At 50.3% G+C, this 19,557-nt stretch overlaps 1 protein-coding gene across 1 annotated transcript; it reads right to left on the reverse strand.

The window, feature by feature from the left end:
* Positions 1 to 368: 368 nt before the first annotated feature.
* LOC146175789 (uncharacterized) lies at positions 369 to 16,328 on the reverse strand. The gene is made up of 4 exons (XM_084581205.1): positions 16,142 to 16,328; positions 8,490 to 8,558; positions 6,145 to 7,178; positions 369 to 380 (listed from the first exon to the last, which is right to left on the reverse strand). Exons 1-4 carry the CDS (start codon positions 16,326 to 16,328, stop codon positions 369 to 371), a joined length of 1,302 nt encoding a protein of 433 aa, XP_084437331.1.
* Positions 16,329 to 19,557: the final 3,229 nt, after the last annotated feature.

The following is a 19,557-nucleotide window of genomic DNA, read 5'->3' on the forward strand; positions in this document are numbered from 1 at the left end:
TGACCTCGATGCCTCTTTTACACTGCGATGCCTCTTTTAAGCTGCACTTCTTGCTAACGCCACTCGGTCGGCTTCCGGTGAAGATGGAATCACTTACTCCACTTTTCGCAATCTTCCCGATAACTCAAACAAGCACCTTCTCAACCTCTATTGTACCGCCTGGGAAGAAGGCTCTCTGCCATCATCCTGGACTTCCTCACTTATTTCGCTCATACCTAAACCTGGTAAGCATCTAGCCTTTTCAAATCTCCTGCCCATTTCTTTGTCCGCAAGACGATGGAAAGAATGGCGCTCTCTAGGCTGAGGCGAGTGTTTACCTTGACGACATCATTGTTAGTGGGAAGGATGCTAGAGAGCATGAGCAACGTCTAGGCAAAGTCCTGTCGAGGGGAAAAAGGCCTACGCCTCAAGCTAGAAAAATGCCGCTTCGGCACGGTCAGTCGAATTTCTCAAACATGAAATTGACGCGCAAGGCGTTCATACAACCGAGGAAAAGATCCAGGCTATCCTTCAGGCTCCAAGGCCGACTGACAAAACATCTCTGCGGGCTTTCCTATGACTTTTGGCATTTTATGACCGTTTTCTAGAAAACAGAGCTACGATTGCCGCAGAGCTGTACAAGCTTCTGGAGAAAAACACACCCTGGACGTGGAAGAAAAGGCACCAGATTGCTTTTGAGAAACTCAAGCGTTTGATTCGCTCTTCCACATTTTTTGCGCATTACAACGATACAAAGCCTCTACTTTTGTCTGTGGATGCGTCGCCATATGGCGTCGGCGCGATTCTAGCCCAGAAGATGCGTTCGGCAGAGAGGTCCCAATTGCGTTCGCGTCGCGAACTTTGGGAGCCGCAGAAAAAAAAAACTACTCTCAACTAGACAAGGAAAGTCTCGCAGTAGTTTTCAGCGTGAGCCATTTTCACCAGTACATCGCTGGCCAGCACGGTGACCGTATTAAGGGATCACCAACCACTCCTCGGCATCGTGGGATAAAAGAAACAATTACCAGAGATACTCTCGCCTAGGATGACCCGATGGTGTCTGAAGTTGGCCACGTACGATTATGATTTGGTGTACAGGCCTGGACGCCTGCACCAAAATGCTGACGCACTTAGCAGGCTGCCGCTGCCCTATCAAGAAGATGAGCCACACCCTCCTGCAGGTGTGCTCATGCTGGCTTCCACGCCGAGAAAAACTGTCTCCAAATCAACTCGCAGAACTGAGCAGGGAGGATCCATTGTTGTCCCGCGTAACGAGAGCCGTGTCAAGTGGAGATCTTGACAGATTGCTCGAGAAGGGATTTTCTGCGTTCGCAAGGCTGGGATCTGAGCTCTCGCTACAGCAAGGTTGCCTTATTCGTAGTACCAGATTGGTTGTTCCGGCTTAAGCGAGAAAAGACGTACTGGACTTGTCACATGCGGGGCACAGGGGCGTAGTAGCCATGAAATCGTGCACTCGAGGGTACTTGTGGCGGCCCGGTGTCGACAACGACAGAGAGCGACTAATGAAGAACTGTGCAACTTGCTGCCAGTGGAGCCTTAGGACGCCGCCTAAGGCTCCACTTCCTGACTGGAAGCGCGCGACTGCTCCATGGCACACAGTCCACGCTGACTTCGCTGGCCCCGTAGAGGGAAGGATGCCACTAATTGTTGTAGACGCGTACAGCAAGTGGCTCGAAGTGCGCTACATGCGCAACATAAAGTCACCGACTATGATCGAGGAACTGCGCAACCAGTTCGCGACCTTCGGCATTCCCGGAAGACTGGTAGCGGATAACGGCCCGTCCTTCGTTTCCACGGAAATAGGAGATTTCCCAAAGAAGAATGGTGTAGCGCACATTACAAGCGCTCCCTATCGTCCGGCCACTAATAGACAAGCAGGGAGTTTGTGTGCGAAACAAAGCAAGCATCGGCCAAGAATGAGTCTGGAACATTCGCGTGCAGGCTGGCTCGGTTTCTGCTCAAGCAGCACACGACTGTTTCGGCAACAACGGGCAGAACACCAGCCTCACTCATGTCGCCAATGTTATATTCGGGGCGTCTGAGCCCCGTGAGCGAGGAACCTCTCGATTCGGTTGCTGGGCAGAGACTACTTTATTGTGCTTTGGGAGAGAGGGGAATAGAAGGAAAGAGAGAAGCGCGAGCGCCTGTAAAGAAGGCATTGCTTCTCGTGCCCTGGTAACGCACATGGAGGAGGAGGAGGAGGAAAAAACTTTATTAAACGAGCGAGTTCAGACCCTTCAAGGGCCCAGGGCCACCGCACGGCCCTCACATTACGTGCATGTGTCCAGGTCACGTAGGGCCATGGCACTGGCACCCCGGTCCACACAGCGACGTTGTATGTCCAGGTCCTGCGACGTAAGGAGGGCCTCCCATTCCTCCCATGATCCGATGGCAGGCTGTCCCTGCGGGGGAGGATCGGCAGGGCAGCCGAAAAGAATGTGGTCCAAGGTGGCGTGCAACTCTCCACAGAGAGTGCACTCAGGGGAAACGGGTCGGTAGTAGGATAGGAGTTGAGGGGTGAGAAGCGTTCGGGTTTGAAGACGCCTCCAGAGGATTTGTTGGGAGTGCGACAGCTGGGAGTGGGGAGGGGAGTAGAGTCGACGGGCAAGGCGTGCTTGCTGTGTGAGCTCAGAAAATGTATGTGCCCGCTCCCTCGAGAAGTCCCGGCATGGGTCGCCATTTGCCCGGCTAATAAGTCCTCGGGCTATGTTATCGGCGGCCTCATTTCCGGGATTGCCAGAGTGAGCCGGCACCCATATAAGCTCAATACGCCTGTCAGAATTCAGGGTGCACATTCTCAATATTTGCCACGCGGGAGGATGGACGCGTCCGCGGGCAAAGTTAAGTATGGCTGTTTTGGAGTCGCTAAGTATGTAAGCCGCATCTGTTTGGGCGATTGCTAAGGCTATAGCCACTTCCTCTGCTTCTTCCGAGTTACAGGGAGGGTCTATGAAGTGAGTGAGTGGGGGGGCTGCTGGATTGTAGGCCACGGCTACCGAACGGTCTGAACCACATGCGGCGTCCACCCAGCGGACATCCTCTGCAGTCCCATAGTGTTTATGGAGAGCTTTGGCTCGCGCGACGCGGCGGGATTGATGGTGTTCTGGGTGGACGTTCTTAGGAAGAGGTTTGAGGATAAGCGCTGAATGCACGGCCTGAGGGAGAGGGTTTAACTCTTCAGCATGTGCGGGTATGCGAATGCCGAGAGTGTCCAGTATATGTCGTCCTGTTTGCGTGCCAGCCAACCGAAGGTACTGTGTGTACCGATGTGCCTCTATAAGTTCTTGTATATTGTTGTGCATTCCTAGTTTTAAGAGCCTGTCCGTGCTAGTGGTCTTCGGTAGGTTGAGCGCTGCTTTGGTAGCCATGCGGATTAAGGCGTTGATTTTATCTTTGTCTGCACAGGAGAGGTTCAGGTAAGGAGAGGTGTAAAGAATACGACTGAGCACAAAGGCATGTAGTACCTTTAAATTGTCAGCTTCATCTAGGCCGGCTCGTGAGTGTGAAACCCTTCTCAAAAGATGGATGACGGAGTAAGTAGACTGTTTTAGTGCCTTCAGGGTAAGGTCGTTTTTCCCCGTGTCCTGTAAGTTCATACCAAGAATGCGGAGGTTGGGGGTTTGTGGTATGGGAGTATCGTGCAAATAAATTGTTATGGGGGCGGTAGGAACACGCCGCGGCCGGAGTAGAAAGAGTGCTGACTTTGTCGGGGAGCATTCAAGGCCAATTTTTTCCGTGTGGGTAGATATAGCTGTGGCCGCTTCTTGAAGTGTAGATTCTATGTCTCCATCCGAGCCGTATGTGGTCCAAACCGTGATATCATCCGCGTAAATGGTGTGTCCCAAGTGTGGGATACTGCTTAAAGCCTTTGCCAGCGGGATCATGGTAATATTAAAAAGGAATGGCGACAACACTGCGCCTTGCGGGGTGCCAATGTTACCAAGTGTGAAAGAGGGGGTCTGTATATCATCTATATGCAGGGAGGCGGTGCGTCCGTTCAGGAAGGCCCTGATATAGTTATAGACCTTAGGCCCTAGCTGCAGCTCTTGAATGCTTTGCAGGATAGCACTGTGCGTGACCTTATCAAATGCTTTGGTGAGGTCTACTGCCAGTATTGCTCTGGTGTGGTGTGGCATATCATTGAGGATAGCATTTGAAATCTGTAGTAGGGCGTCCTGCGCCGATAAATGAGCTCGAAAACCTAGCATGCTATGGGGATACAGTCCATGGGATTCCATGTGTTGCGTAAGACGGTTGAGGATGACATGCTCAAAGAGTTTCCCCAGGCATGATGTCAGGGAGATGGGGCGGAGATTTTGGGCATTTATGGGCTTGTTTGGTTTAGGAATGAATATTATTTTACCGTGCTTCCATTCATCCGGTAGCTGCCCCGCTTCCCAGCACTCGTTAAAGTATTCAGTGAGCAGGGAAAGAGAACGGTCATCTAGGTTTCTGAGCATGACATTGGTGATTTTGTCCTCTCCAGGGGTTGAGTTGCGTAGCTTAAGGAGGGCTGATCTAACTTCGATCTCCATAATGGCGGCATCTAGGGAGGGTTGATCAGGGCCTATGTAGTTTGGATAGGATATTGCTTGGCCCACAGTAGTATAAGTTGATTGCAGTTGGGCTAAGAGCGATTGCTGACTACATCGATGTTTATGGATAAGCCTTTTGAGGGTAAGCCGAGTTTCCTTTTTAGTTTGTGTGGGGTCTATCATGTGTCGAAGAAGATGCCAGGCCCTGGAGGAGGAGAGATTACCTCGCAACCCATCGCATATTTGGTGCCAGTTATGTTTACTGAGGGCGGCGCTGTGCTCCTCTACTTGCTTTTGAATTTGCGCCAGTTTAAGTTTAAGCTTTCGATTATGCTTATGTTTTTTCCAGCGCGCAAGGATACTCTTCTGTGCTTCGAGAAGGTGCATTAACCTACTATCTGCAATGGGAGTCTCGGGGGTGGTGTCTAAAGTTTGCGTGAAAGCCTGGACATCCTCCTTGAGCTGTGTCATCCATGTGTGGAGGTTAAAGGGGGTCTTTAATGTTCTGGCCTCTCTATGCTTACGCAGATTATCCCAGCTAGTTTGCCGGACACGGTAGATTTTAGCTTTTTTGGCAAAGTCAAGCTCTATAGTTATTATATAATGGTCACTGCCCAGGGTCTCATTCGAGTTGCTCCATACCAGTGTTGGGAGGTTTCGACCGAATGTAAGGTCTGGGCTAGTATCGGTGGTGACACTATTGTCGATTCTTGTAGGTGTGCTGAGATCATTATATATAGAGAGGCCCTGTATCTGAAGGGTGTTGTGTAATTCCGCTCCTCTCTTGTTGGTGCGCATGTAGCCCCAGTCTACATGTGCGCAGTTAAAGTCGCCTATAATAATGAGGGGGTCCTTTTTTGCCACTGTGGATGCAGCTTTAATGAGAGCAATTAATTCGGCGACCGGCTGCCTCGGAAGGAGGTAACAGTTAAGGATGAATAGGGGATAGGATTTCTGAGTAGACGGGATTAATTCTAAATATGTGTGAGCCACCGGGGAGTGTATTTCGTGACAAGTGTATGGAATTAAGTGTTGAACATACGTGGTAACCCTAGGGTTGGGAGTGATGTCAGAGGGTACCAGAGCGTAACCTGGTAGTGATACATTTGTTCCAGCATCCTGGAACGCTAATATATCGGGGTGTGTGGAAGAAGCAGATAGTAGTTGCTGCAGGGGGTCTCGTTTGCGGCGAAACCCCCTGCAGTTCCATTGCAAAATGCGTAGTCGGGGGTTACTGCCTCCTGTCGACAGGGCCATGCTGGAGGGTAGGAGGGCGAAGGATGGAAGTTGGTGTAGGGTTGTTAGCTGGGGTGTTCGAAGGCATTCCAGCTATCATTTTTGGAATCTGTTGCATAATGGCTGTGGTTACTTGTCTGATAATTGTTTCTGTAAGCCTAGCCATGGCGGTTTCAATGTACGTTTGAGTCTGAGCCAGAATCTTGGCTTCTAGGTTTTGGGCAAAGTCTTTGAATTTGGAGTCAATGTCTGCAACGTCTTCTGGTCTGCGTTTTTTTTGGGGAGGGGGTGTGAACGATTGGGGTGTTGGCGATTGAGGGGGTTGGTTGGATGTGGAAGGAATAGAGCTAACGGCTGCCCTTAAATGCCTTACCTCTTCCCGCAGGAGAGCTATCTCTTCCTCCCGCCGTGATGTTTGGGGTGTACTGCTGGCTTTGGTCCAGGCTGGCTGGCGATCCTGACGAGGCACTAGGGGTGGAAAGTCTTTTGCCGTGGGCACGGCTGTTTTGGGTTTCGGCGCTGTCCGTCGTCGATGCTGGGGGGTCCTGGCTTTGCATGAGCCTGTACCGGTAAGGTGGTTCCCACCACAAAGAATGCATTTCGGCGTGCAAGTGGCTTCTTGCCTGTCGTGATTCTCTCCACATCGGGGGCAGAGTCCGCTTCTTGGGAGAGGGCACACATCGTACCTGTGACCAGGTTTCCGGCAGTTTGTACAAGCTTCAGGGCTGCCCTTGTATTTGGTGCATCGATGTACAACACACATGTACTTGATGGTGTGGGGTACCGGACCAGAAGCAAATGTTATTAGAATTGACGACGTTTTCCCCATGCGTCGAGCCGCTATGATATTGGCCTCCGGGTTGCGATACTGCAAGTCCTTCAGTATTTCATCTGGTGCTTCATTCCAGTATGCACGGGAAATAACACCCTTGACTGCCGCTGGAGGTGCCGCGATATACGCGGCTACCGGGAATTTCTTTCCATCTATAGTGATTTCCTGCATGTTCACTAAGGCGAGAGCTGTTGCCTCCGCCACCGTCGCTACCGTGAAGGTATTGTTTGTGGGATGAACTCTGATGTGCAGTTCGCCCATCACTGAGCAGCTCGGAGTTGCATGCAGTGCCTGCAAGAGACTTGGAGCTGGAAGCTTTTCCAGGGAGAGCCCGCCTCTCGGGCGAAATACGACTCGGATCGTGCCTGCCGGCAGCGCGGCAAGTTGTTTACTTTTGTGCACAACCGCGCGCGTCATGCGTAGTAAGTGCGGCGTCTCCTGGTGCGGGGCTCGAGAGGTTCCAGGCGCAGCGTCCGACGGCGCGCCGGCGTTGCTTCCGTTAGGGTTGACGTGAACTGAGGCCGTTGATGGGTTTTTTGAGGCCGCGTTTGAATCTGAGGTTTGAGCTCGATAAGCTGTGGAGCGGGTGCGGTTCGCAACAGCTCAGCCAATTTCTGGCTCTTGTGCCCAGCCAATCTTTCCTGTGACACGTCAAAACGATCAACGGATCCAGGAAGGTACACGGACCCTAACCACTGCCATCTTTTGGATGTGCCCCGCGATCTTCGAGAATCATCCAGTGAAAACGCCTCTGACAGCCACGCCGCCGCACTAGGCCTCGTCTCATCGAGGCGACCCTGTCCGGCGCGCCGCGTTCCTCAGTCCCCAACAACCATGGAGGAACCAGTGGATGCAGACATACCCAACCCACAAGACTATCGCCCTGGTGAGTGGAAAACTGTCCTACGTAACGCACATGATCCCCCCTGAAAATAACTGCGGCAAAAGCGCGTTTCAATACATTCGGCTGTTTTTACCGACAGACTGTCTTACATTCGAATCCATGATACGGAACATGGACATCTTTAGCTTAGGAGCTAGGTGACTTGAGGGCGCGGTGCTCTCTCCCATTATTCAATTTGGCCATGATGCACCTGTCAGCCTAGCTGGGTGCTGTCACTGATGTGCAGAATATGCTGTACGCCGGTGACATCATCTTGTGGACGACACAGGGCTCCCCCAGAGACATTGCGGTAAACTTTCAGCAGGCGGCGATTCAATGCTCCCCGCAAAGTGGGAATTTGTTTGGGAAAATAATAATAATAATAATAATAATAATAATAATAATAATAATAATAATAATAATAATAATAATAATAATAATAATAATAATAATAATATTAATAATAATAATAATAATAATAATAATAATAATAATAATAATAATAATAATAATAATAATAATGGTTCAGAGGAAGGGAAAGGCGCAGTATATTCACGCTTGTTGCTGTGGACACCTGAACCGCGCCGTAAGGGAAGGAAGGAAGGTGGGAGTGCAAGGTGAAGGAGAGAAAGAGTAGCCGCAGTGCAGGGTTACGGAGTAATTTCGACCACCTGGGGATCTTTAACGTGCGCTGACATCGCACAGCACGCGGATGAATCTTTGTTTCGCCCCTATGTGAACGTAGCCGCCGAGGTCGGGATCGAACCCGGGTACTCCGGTACAGTAGTTGGGCGTCTTACCACTCACCACCCCGGCGGGGCTGTGCAAATACGCCTATCACCAAAATGCACAGCCAAAATTAGTGTCCCTCGAGACAGGTCCAATCTCTGAACATGTGGAAGTCCGGATACTGGGGCTCTTTATACAGTGTCTCTCGAAACAGGTCCAATCTCTGAAGGTGTGGAAGTCCGGATACTGGGGGTCTTTATACATACACACAGACGGTCAGAAACGACATTGGCTGAACTGTGCAAGGTGGGGACCAGGTGGGCCGCGTGGTCTGCCAGGTTTCCTACAAGAGCGGGACAAGAACCGTGAGTGTACAAGGCACATTTCAAGACCTTTTTTACGCAAATCGGAGCTCGGGAGACCGAGCTCCGACTGTCTAAATCCAGCGTCGCTCCGGCGCCCTTGCTTACCCGAACGCCAGGCCTAGTGCGGCGCGAACGCCACGGCGGCAGTCATGGAATACGCCGTAGTTGGGACGAACGCTTCTCCAGCCGAATTCGAAACACCAGACTGGAAGACAATTGTTTCTTACCGTACCAAGAACCCCAAATCTGAGTCATTAACACCTCAGAGGAAAAATGAGCAGTCCGAGAAACCGAAGGCGAAACCTCTCCCTCCGCTACATCCGAAGAAACCGCTACCCCGACTCCCGGAAAAGGACTATAAAATCATCTACAGACCAACGGGAGGCGTAGACATCACGCGCTACACCGAGAAATCTATCAGGCAAGCGATCGCAACAGCGAGCGGCGTCACCGCGTCCGCGGCCGAAAACGACCAATCTAGAACCAACTCTGCAAAAAATGTGATCACCATATCGACGCCGGTGCAGGCAAACGCACTACGCTACGTCGCAGTAAAGCAAATCAAAATAGAAGGCAAAGACATTGTTATGACGTCGTACATCGCCCCTCCGGACAGGGCCCTGCAAGGCATTATCTATAGGGCTTACGATGGCGAAACGCACCAAGAAATGATGACCGAATTCCGAAAAAGAAACCCGGACATCGTTCAAGCACGCACCATGGGAAGAACATCAAAGTCCCTCCTGCTTCACTTCGACGCGGACGAACTCCCAGATAGCATCGTCTACTTCGGAGTCCTGTACCCAGTTTACCCCTTCATTCCTAAAGTAGAGGCGTGCACAAACTGCAGAAGAGTCGGTCACAGAAGAGACGTATGTCCGGAGCCACCGCAACAACGGTGCCCGTACTGCGGAAACCAACACCTGAAAGAAGAAGTCTGCGACCCGGTCTGCATTATCTGCGGAGGAGGGCACCGCACAGGCGATAACAGCTGCAAGAAGCGATTTCAACGACACCAAAAGAAAATGTCGGAGCACCAATCAAGACCCAAATCACGGACATGTGACGACCCAACATCTACCGAAAGGAAGGACCGCTCGAGCTCCTTCCCGTCCTTGGACAGCGGACGCAGCAGCAGCCGTAGCGGACGGAGCAGCAGCGGCGGACGAAACGGAAGCAGCAGCAATGGAGGAGGCGCCAGCACTAGCAGCCGGACTCAGAGCCCCGGGCCGAAACAGGTGAGCTGGGCAGGAGTGGCCTCTCATGGGAAGGGGATGGAGCTGCAGACATTACAGTCTAAACTAGATCAGGCACTCCATCACATTCAAATTCTCACGGATAGAATCAAACACTTGGAGGAGGAAAATAGTAAACTAAAAGCACCCGTCATATCTAAGGACCCACCTCCGAAACCACTCCCATTGCCGGAAGTCACAGAAATGGAAACTACTGTGACCGCCTCAGTCGAAACCCCAGTAAGCGTAGTTAGCAAGGAAGAAACACCTCGCAAAAAACGAGCAGTAGCAGCTGACGTAAGAAATACCTCAGTGGAGGATAGAGTCCCAAAACTCGAACAAAAAGTGGAGGAGCACAGCCAGAAACTCGATAGTCTAACCCAAAGAGTTGATAATTTAACACAAAGACTCGAACAACACATACAGGATGTAAATCACAAATTCGGAGTAATTGACACCGTTTTACAGGAAATTTTACACCGGCTTCCCCCTTTAGCTCAAGGGGCGCCAATCGATCTATCCCAGCAAAATGGCCAATCCTAAAACCGTAACAATTTGGCAGTGGAACTGCAGGTCTATGCGCAACAAAAAAACAGATCTGCAGTTACACATTCAATCGCAATCCGAAAAACCTGACATTATAGCGATTCAAGAACCCAGAATGTCTCGACTAAAACTGCCAGGGTACCGGGCGGTTCTGCCATGTCACATCAGAGAAAAGCCTTTAACCACTACGTTGGTGCATAGAAATCTTACCGTGGTTAACCACGAGATTGAAAACGTAGAGCTCGATTGTATATTAATTGAAATTCTGCCTAGCAGAAGAAACTCCTCTTCTCTGTTCGTACTAAACGCATACAGCCACCCCAGGGCACCGGCTGGACCAGCGAAAGCCGCTATACTCAAAACCCTCCAAATCGCAGGCCAAAACCCAACCCTAATTGTGGGCGACTTCAACGCTCAACACGTGCAATGGGGACACGCAACCATGTCCAGGAAAGGAACGGCCCTAATGGATTTTATCCAGCAAAGAGGGCTCACCCAATACACGGACCCCATGCAACCTACTAGGATAGGAAACAGCGTGACCAGGGACACATGCCCGGACCTAACGATAGGCAAAAATCTCCCAGACTTAAGCTGGAGCAACACCAGACAAAATCTGGGAAGTGACCATTATATCATAATGTCTAAAATCACCATTGCCAATCTCAAACCCCAACCCAGAAAAAACAAAATCACCGACTGGGACAAACTTAGGACTATCCGCGACCAAAACAACGAACCAATCATAGACTTAGAACACTGGACACAGACCCTCCTATCGGATGTGGGAAAGGCCACTAAGGAAATAGTACATGACTTAGGCGTAAATACGGTTGACAGCCGACTTACGCACATGTGGGAGGCAAGGCAGAGCCTAGAAAAAAGATGGCTTAAGCAAAAATATAACAAAAAGCTTAGAAACAGGATCGTCACACTCACAAAAGAAATTCAACACCACACCGCAGAACTAGCGAGACAGCAGTGGAGCCATATTTGTGAAAATGTGAATGGCAATCTAGGCACGAGGCAGACGTGGAATCTTCTGCGGCATCTCCTTGATCCGGAATCCAACAAAGCTACCACTCAAAAGGAAATCACCAAAATTTTAAACATAGACCCAGGCACGGATCAAGATATTATAGACACGCTACAGCAGAAATACTTCTGCACAACCCGTGAGACGAAGTCCCTGCCCAATTATAAAGGAGAGCCTAACTCCATCCTGGATGCTGACATAACATCGGCGGAAATAAGAGCAGCCCTCTTTAAGGTACGTACAACATCCGCCCCAGGAGAGGACGGCATTAACAATAAGACACTCAGAAATCTAGACGACGCTTCTATCACAGCCCTCGCGGACTTTGCGAACGAGTGCTGGAGGGAGGGAAAACTCCCAGCGTCTTGGAAACATGCCATCGTTAAATTTATCCCAAAACCTGGCAAAAAGCTCGCGCTCGAAAACCTCAGACCTATTTCGCTTACTTCTTGCATAGGAAAACTGATAGAGCACGTCATACTAGACAGACTCCAGTCCCACATGCAAAAAGAGAATTTATATCCAAACACTATGGTCGGCTTTAGACCACATTTATCAACACAGGATACGATGCTAAGACTAGCAAACGAAGTCCTATCTCATGAGCAAGAAAGGAGTACCAGGGCAATCCTAGCCCTAGATTTAACCAAAGCCTTTGATAACGTTAAACACAAAGCAATCCTAGAATCTCTTTCACTGCTGAATGTAGGCGCAAGAACGTTTAACTACATCAAAGACTTTCTCTCCGATAGGACGGCTAAAATTCAAATTGGCACTATCAAATCCGACACCTTCACTTTAGGAGATAGAGGAACTCCGCAAGGATCGGTCCTCTCCCCCTTTTTATTCAACATAACCCTAATCAAAATGGCACACGAACTCGCAAGAATCCCAGACCTAGAACACTCTTTGTACGCGGACGATATCACCCTTTGGACCACCAAGGGGAGTATTGGCACGATACAAGATACGCTACAACAAGCGGTAGACGTAGTCGTAGAGGAGGCGCAAGCCGCGGGACTCGCGTGTTCCCCCCAGAAATCTGAGTTACTCGTTCTACACCCAAAGCGTCAAAGAAAGAATAAAGCGCCTGCGATAAAAATCTACGCGGAAGGTGCAGCCATCCAAGAAGTGGAAACACTAAGAATCTTGGGAATGCTCATACAGTCAAACCAAAAAAACGACACACTAATTAAGAAACTGAAAAACACCGTGAACCAAATTTCCCTCCTCCTCAGACGAATCGCGAATAGGCGTGGAGGAGTTAAAGAAGCTGAGACCAGGAAACTAGTAGAAGCCTTCGTTCTTAGCAGAGTTATCTACTCTACACCATACGTCACCCTCACAGTTAGAGAAAGAGACGACCTGGATTCACTAATTAGGCAGTCCTATAAAATTGCGCTAAACCTCCCTCGTCATACCCCAAATGAAACACTACTAAAGTTAGGAATTCATAACACCTTAGCGGAAATGGTGGAAGCACACCTCACCGCACAGTATGAACGACTGTCAAGCACTGAAACGGGACGTTTCATCTTAAAAAAAGCAGGAATACAATATGAAGGGACCCGGGCCCACACTTTGCCGATTCCAAGACACGTGCACGAGCAATTAATAGTCCGTCCTCTGCCTAAAAACATGCATCCAGAATATGATACGGACAGAAGAAGGGCTAGAGCACAAAAATTACACGAAAGATTTTCAGTACAGAAAGACACGGCGCACGTGGACGTGGCAGAACATGCGGACAGAGATGCCTTTTCCCTGGCAGTTGTCGATCATCGAGGTTCTCCCCTCGCATCGGCGACAATCAATAAAACAAAATTTCCGGAGGAGGCCGAAGAGGCTGCCATAGCTTTAGCCATTACCTCCACCACTGCCAAATACATCCTTAGCGACTCTAAAACTGCAATTCGAAATTTTGCAAAAGGAAGGGCCCACTCCGCAGCCATCAAAATCTTGCAAAAAATCTCCCATACCCGCCTTATCACATTGATCTGGGTCCCTGCCCATTCGGACCATCCTGGGAACGAGGCAGCGCACCAATTTGCCCGAGGATTCGTAGTTAACCGGGAGGTGCGCTGCCCTGAGCTCAGGTCGGCTAGGGAGCGGATGACAACCTACAAAGAAATTACTACCCACTTTAAGAAAGAAAGACAAATCTTTCCAGAACCACATCGATCACTAAGTAAAACACAACAAGTCACCTGGCGCCAGCTTCAAACAGACACTTTCTTTAATCCGTACATGTACTCCATATGGTTCCCAGAGCAGTTCAGCCCTGTCTGTTCTCTCTGTGGACATCAAAAGGCAGACACACCACACATCCTATACTCATGTAATCAAGACAAGCCATCACAGAGTCTGCAGCTCTCTACCCAATCTCAGTGGGGGGCCGCGCTGCTCAGCTCCGACCCGGAGGTTCAACTCCGAGTCACGGAGCGAGCCGAAGAGGTCGCCGAACGACATCGTCGGTCGGCCACCTGGCGTCCGGCCTAGAAGAGGAGCCCACCGCGGGGACGGGAACGCCAACCCACCCCGCGCCTACGACCTCTTCTTTAATAAAGTTTACCTCCTCCTCCTCCTTCGCATGCCTTTGTACCCGCCGAATGCTTTTGAAGACTTCGTACCTCCACCTGCGAAAGCAGGACAAGGGTGCACTCGAAGTCGTCTTCCGCGAGTTTGTCAAACGCGCTCTCGACCTCCCCGTGAACCCTCCAAACAGCGTCTTCAGGAGATGGGCATGGCGAACACATTTTTGAGCTGCGACGCTGCTTGCTCATCGCAAGATCTGACCCTATGTTCGCGCCCGTCACCTATTTCCTCCCCGTCAAAAGTTGTCTCCCCGTCAAAAGTTCTCCTGATGGGCCTCGGGAGAACACTACGACTACCGCGTTCTCTAGTCTTTGGGAGCCCTTGCCTGAGAGCAGTGAGATTTCGAAAATACGCTCTAAAATATTCTTGCGCCGTAAACCCTCGTGTGTTCTTTTCACCGCTGCCTGATGTGTCGAGAAAGGCTATTGCATTCTGATGAGAGCCAGCGCATCGAATCAGGAAGAACTTTGCCGCCATTTCCTTGCGCACAAATTGGATAATGGCTACACAACAGCTGCGCTTTGTGCACTTCCCCCTATTCTTTTTTGGCTCACGGCGTGCCTTTTCATGCCGTATTTTTATATTCAGCTCTTGGAACAGCCTCACAGATTGTCAGTTATTCAGAGCGAAATTGCAGCAGGCTCACAAGCCAAGAAACTATATAAAGCCCATCCAGCCTAAACTTACTCAGATGCCATTTTTAGTCGTGTGTTTGCTGTAATATCCTTCTTATTAATAACCCCTCATCAGACATTAAGCCTGAACCCTCACGGTATGTGGTTTGGTTGAAGCAAGTCTATCTGCTTGCCTGATGCTATGTTTCCTGCCTTGGTATTTTTGAGTTTGTGGATAGGATACATGAGTGGTTCAATATGGCGGCTTTGTTATCTACAAGTAGATTCTATAACTGAGGCTTTCTAGGAAAAGTGTGAACAGAAGGAGAGCGCTCTGAATCGGAATATTTCGTTCTTTTTTTATTATAAAGAAATACGGTGAGCAACACTGCCCATTCTACCCACGCTTCTCGTGTTGCAAAAAGTATGAGACATCTATTTCATGCCTTCCCCTTCATGCTATGATGCCATAGTGCTATTCGCGTCGGTCAGCAGCTCGTCTGGCGGGTCCTCGCTAAAATTTCATCAATCCCCCGCTGATATTCTACTCGCGTGTTCCCTACTCCCATAATTAGCGTCTGTATATTCTCAGTGTAAAGAAAATGCTACTACACCGACACACGGTGAAGGCTTCTGGATTCTTCGCCAATCAACTATCACGCGCACTTGAATCTCGAGCTGTCATCGTCGGACCCGACGTTGTGCTTTGCAGCAAGATCGCTTAGTGCCATCGGTCGCTGTCTCCACTCCTTTGGACATCCTAACATCTCTTCATTTGGTGAAGGTGCGGGATGCGACCCGTACAAGATAACCGTGGAGTTCGGCAGCCGTAGGATGCTCATTGCGACCAACTAGGTAGGCCATAAGCCTGTATCAGCCCCGTTGAGCTCCATCTTATGCTCAGATGCTCTCGACAGCGAGACCCAGCCATATTCAGCGGCCAAGACGTTGAAGACTGCTTGGCCTGGTACGAGTGGGTGAGTAACCATAACAATTCGGATGGCTTCAGGACGATCAACAACGTCATCTTCTAACCGACGTTGCTAACCTGTGGTTTTGGAATCAGGAAACCAGTTTACTATCTTTTGCTACTTTCACGACAACGTTCGCCGACGTTTTTGGTCACCCCAAAGAGCGTAAATTACGCGCTGAGCAATCCTTGAGCGTGCGAGCTCAACAGGAAAGGAAAACCTTCACTAGCTATCTTGAAAATGTCGTTGATTCGTGCAAGCGCGTCGACCCATCAATAGATGAGGCTGAAAAGATAAACTACATAAAAAAGGGAATTGACGATGATGTACTACACTTGCTGTTGGCAAGTAGGCCCACCACACTACAACCTGTGTCAGTGTCGACGGGTTGTGCAAGGAATGCCTATTCACCCGTCACTCTCCCGCAACTGCCGCGTCCATTGCTGGACTGGCTGTGCGCGGTTACCTTTTGGCTGAAATCAAAAATGTCGTCCGGGACGAGGTCACCCGGCACCTTGGCCTCCTCTGTGGGATAGACCCGTCGTGTACAGCTGAATTGCTTACCCCTAGGACCCGACAGCATCAAGCAGGAGGTTGCCGGTACACTTCCTAGTTTTGGGCAGCCGGCGCCGGTGGCACTTGATGTCGACCCTGTTCCACTGCAGCCCACACCTGTCACTGCACCTTTAAGCTGCGGCCCCATTGTTGTGGGGCCGCCACTCTCTGTGCTGGCGCAGATGCCTACGTGCATGCCGAAGGTACCGCCAAACAATCGCCGCAGCAGCCACTTGCATACGTGTCGACTGTGGCGCCACCGTCTGCCGCTCCACGACTCCGGTCAACGTCAGCTTCCTACAATCCTTGGCGCAATTAATGGCAATGGGCATATCACCTATGCCTGCGCATTCTAGTCCACGTAGGCCGCCTGTGTCGCCGTGCTCTGCACCCTGTCCCTGTACGCACTACACCTGACTACTGTTATCGGTACGACACCTTGCGCCCACCTTCAGTGACATCACCCGCGCCTCACCACAACTCACCAGGCCACCAGCGCATTCCGTGATGCCACTCGCCGTCCCCTCGTTGTCACCAATACAGCGTCGCAGCGTGATCACCTACTGTGAAAGCTAGCAGCCCTAGTTCCTATGGCACGAAATGTGCAATTTCTTCCACAACTTCCCTTCTCTTTCTGCTGAACGTTCTCGAAGTTTTGCTCACGGTGTTCATCCACTTGCTCTTGGGGATACTTGTGTTACCGACCCTCTGCGTCATTGGGGAACTGTTCTGCCAATTGTTTCATAACGTCACCACCCCGCGTTCTGGACTCTCTTCGTCGATCCCGTTTGTCCGTCTGCTGCTTTAACAGTGCTCATCGGTATCGCCGATGTCACAGGTGTTGTTGAATTTTAGTGCGTGGCGCATGCGCGCCTGACCTCATTCTTGGCTGGGTTTCCCTTACCCGCCACCCAACTACTATTGACTGCGCCCGTGTTCATGTAGCATTTTCTGCGCCCGGTGATGCGGTTCTTGACGTCGCGATGGCTTCAATACCGCCGAATCCTTCGCCGCCGACACCTACATTCGCGCCTACTATGCTGTGATTGTTCCTGTGTGTACGACCTCTTCTTTCGACGCGACACTCTCATAGAACCTTCTTCCGTGCTCGTTTTTCACCGCCACCTTCTCGTTCCCTTTGTTCTCGTCCACATTTACATCGGTGCCGCCGACGTTGTTTTCAAAGCCTCATCCGCTTCGGTCACATTACGTCGTGGCGAATGCCTTGGCTATGTTGAATTTGTAACTCACTCTCGCCATTTGACGCTGATGCCTACTCCCCACAGAGTACTCTCGTAGTCTCCCTCACGCCGATTACCGCTCCATTCATCTAACGTGTTCGAACATTTTTCAGTCTTCCGTGGACAGTATCCTTGACCCGACTCACCTATAGAAACTGCTCGCTCTCCTCAACAAGTTCCGCTGTTCCTTTGACGTTTAGATGGCTTTTTTTGGGCCGAGCGGCCGATATGTCTCACCAAATCGATACCTGAAATCATGCGCTTTTTCGCTGGCGCCTTTAACGAGTGTCGACTTCAGAGCAACGTGTCATTACTGAGCAGGTCAACGACATACTGCAACGCGGTGGAATTCAGCTTTCTTCGCGTCAGTGGCAATTCCCATGGCATTTTTGAAAAAGAAGCATGGCTTCATCAGGTTTTTCATTGACTACCGCCGTCTTAACAAAATCACCCTTAAGGACGCATATCCACTACCCCCCATTGATGACGCAATCTATTGTTTACAAGAAGCCTAGTTCCTTTTGTTCCTGTATCTGTGTTCCGGCTATTACAAAGTCAACATGGCTTTGAAAGTAGCCTTTTTCACCCTGGATGGACCGTATGAGTTTACCGTGATGCCGGTCGGCTTTTATGTGAACCCTGTTACATCGGAGCGAAGGATGGACTATGCGGCTTCAAGTGAAGCGCTTTCCTGTGTTATTTCGACGATGTCGCCGTTTTCTCACACGATTCTCACACATAGCTCTGTTATGCCTGGATATACATAGCGTAAAGCGCAAAGCGCCCGCTACAGTGAGCTCTGGAAACATTCAGCCTTCCGGGCCTCTCTCGGGGCCGCTCTATGAAAGCGTCTTGTCGTGACGGTACTTCGCGCACCCCTTGTCGAACACGACCAGCATTTCATCGAACGCATTAATGTTCACCGGCGTAGCTGGCAGCTGACATGGCAGAGCACTAGCTGGACGTAGGGCTTCCTGGCACCCCGTTTGGCAGGAGCTGCCAACTCGAGTCTCCCTTTACACATGGGAGGGTGATACCACAATCAGCCTGCCAATATCCTTGCATTCACGTTATCCCTAGGCCACGCAGGCCCGTTCACAGGGCTCGGTTAAAGCGGGGCTTTATATGTTGGCTGGTAGCTAACGCTGCCATGTCATCGCAAATCTGGGAGTGAAAATAGTGAGAAAGAAGTGCGGTAATGGAGGGCTTCGGATCACAGCACGATAGAGGTGATCGCCTCATCACTGCTTAGTGATTAAAAGTGCCCCCTAACATTCTTTTATTTCTATTAATCTATGTTGTAGACACATCGCCTGAGGTGCTTTCACTTGATTCCTTCAACAGGCGTCCTTTAGAGACATTTTTTAGCCGCGAGCCCTAGAGAGTACCTCCATTTGTTTTTAAACTACAAAACAACTGTGCGGGTTTAAGCATAGCTTGGAAATAGTCATAGGAGCGACAGCTGCGCTAAGCATGGTTTAGCAATGTTTCACATGGTTTGATGTGTGGGGACGCTCAATCTTTGCCTCGAGAATACACACGATAGCCCATGTAAAGTCGTCTTTTACTTCTGCTGGTTTTTCTTATTTTTGTTTAATTTTTTTTGGAGAAACGATGGCAAAGTGCCAGGTTTACTCTTTGGTTGTGGACAACCACGCTTAATTAGGTGAAGGTAACACCACGTTATTATTCCGCAATTTTAATTATGCCAAATATAAACGGCGCCTCCCAATCGGTAGGGCAGTCAGATTCGGCCTCAAGCCTTCGATTCACAGCCCAACATCTAATACCTGCACCGGTACTTCCATAGCTCTGCGAAGCTCCGAGCTACTTTCGTGCTTATATCTGGCGAACGGCGAGGCACGTCGCTGTATCGGTGCAAACGCAATGAGAAGCGATCGCGCGGCGGTGAGTTAGCTGAGAGTAACGTGGTTAAGGCCTCTCTGCATGCCCACTTTTTAGGCGAACACGAAACGCGCTTGCCCGCCAACGCCTATACGCTGGAGCAGGTCTAGTCGTGCGCCAGACGCGACGTGAGCCCAGGCAGGGGAGCGGCGCACACATCTGTACATGACAGGTATTGGATCCCGCATGCGCGTCTCAAGCAGAGGTCCCAAATGAAAAAGTAGGACCTTGCGCCTTTCCCCCTGCTTTTCTGTTCACTGCTAAAAGTATTTTCTACTA

This window comes from Amblyomma maculatum, chromosome 10 (assembly GCF_055883805.1).
Source record: "Amblyomma maculatum isolate TAMU_Amacu chromosome 10, ASM5588380v1, whole genome shotgun sequence".
In the NCBI taxonomy this organism is placed as follows: domain Eukaryota; kingdom Metazoa; phylum Arthropoda; class Arachnida; order Ixodida; family Ixodidae; genus Amblyomma; species Amblyomma maculatum.

Bases quoted from the DNA above. Each gene is read 5' to 3' on its own strand.
- LOC146175789 (XM_084581205.1), bottom strand. From the start codon at position 16,328: ATGCACGTAGGCATCTGCGCCAGCACAGAGAGTGGCGGCCCCACAACA. The intron at 8,559-16,141 runs GTAAGCAATTCA...CCGCTCTTGTAG, and splicing joins GATGCTGTCGGGTCCTAGGG to GAAACCTGGCAGACCACGCG. The intron at 7,179-8,489 runs GTCTGTGTGTAT...CCCGCTCCACAG, and splicing joins AGCCAATGTCGTTTCTGACC to CTTATCGAGCTCAAACCTCA.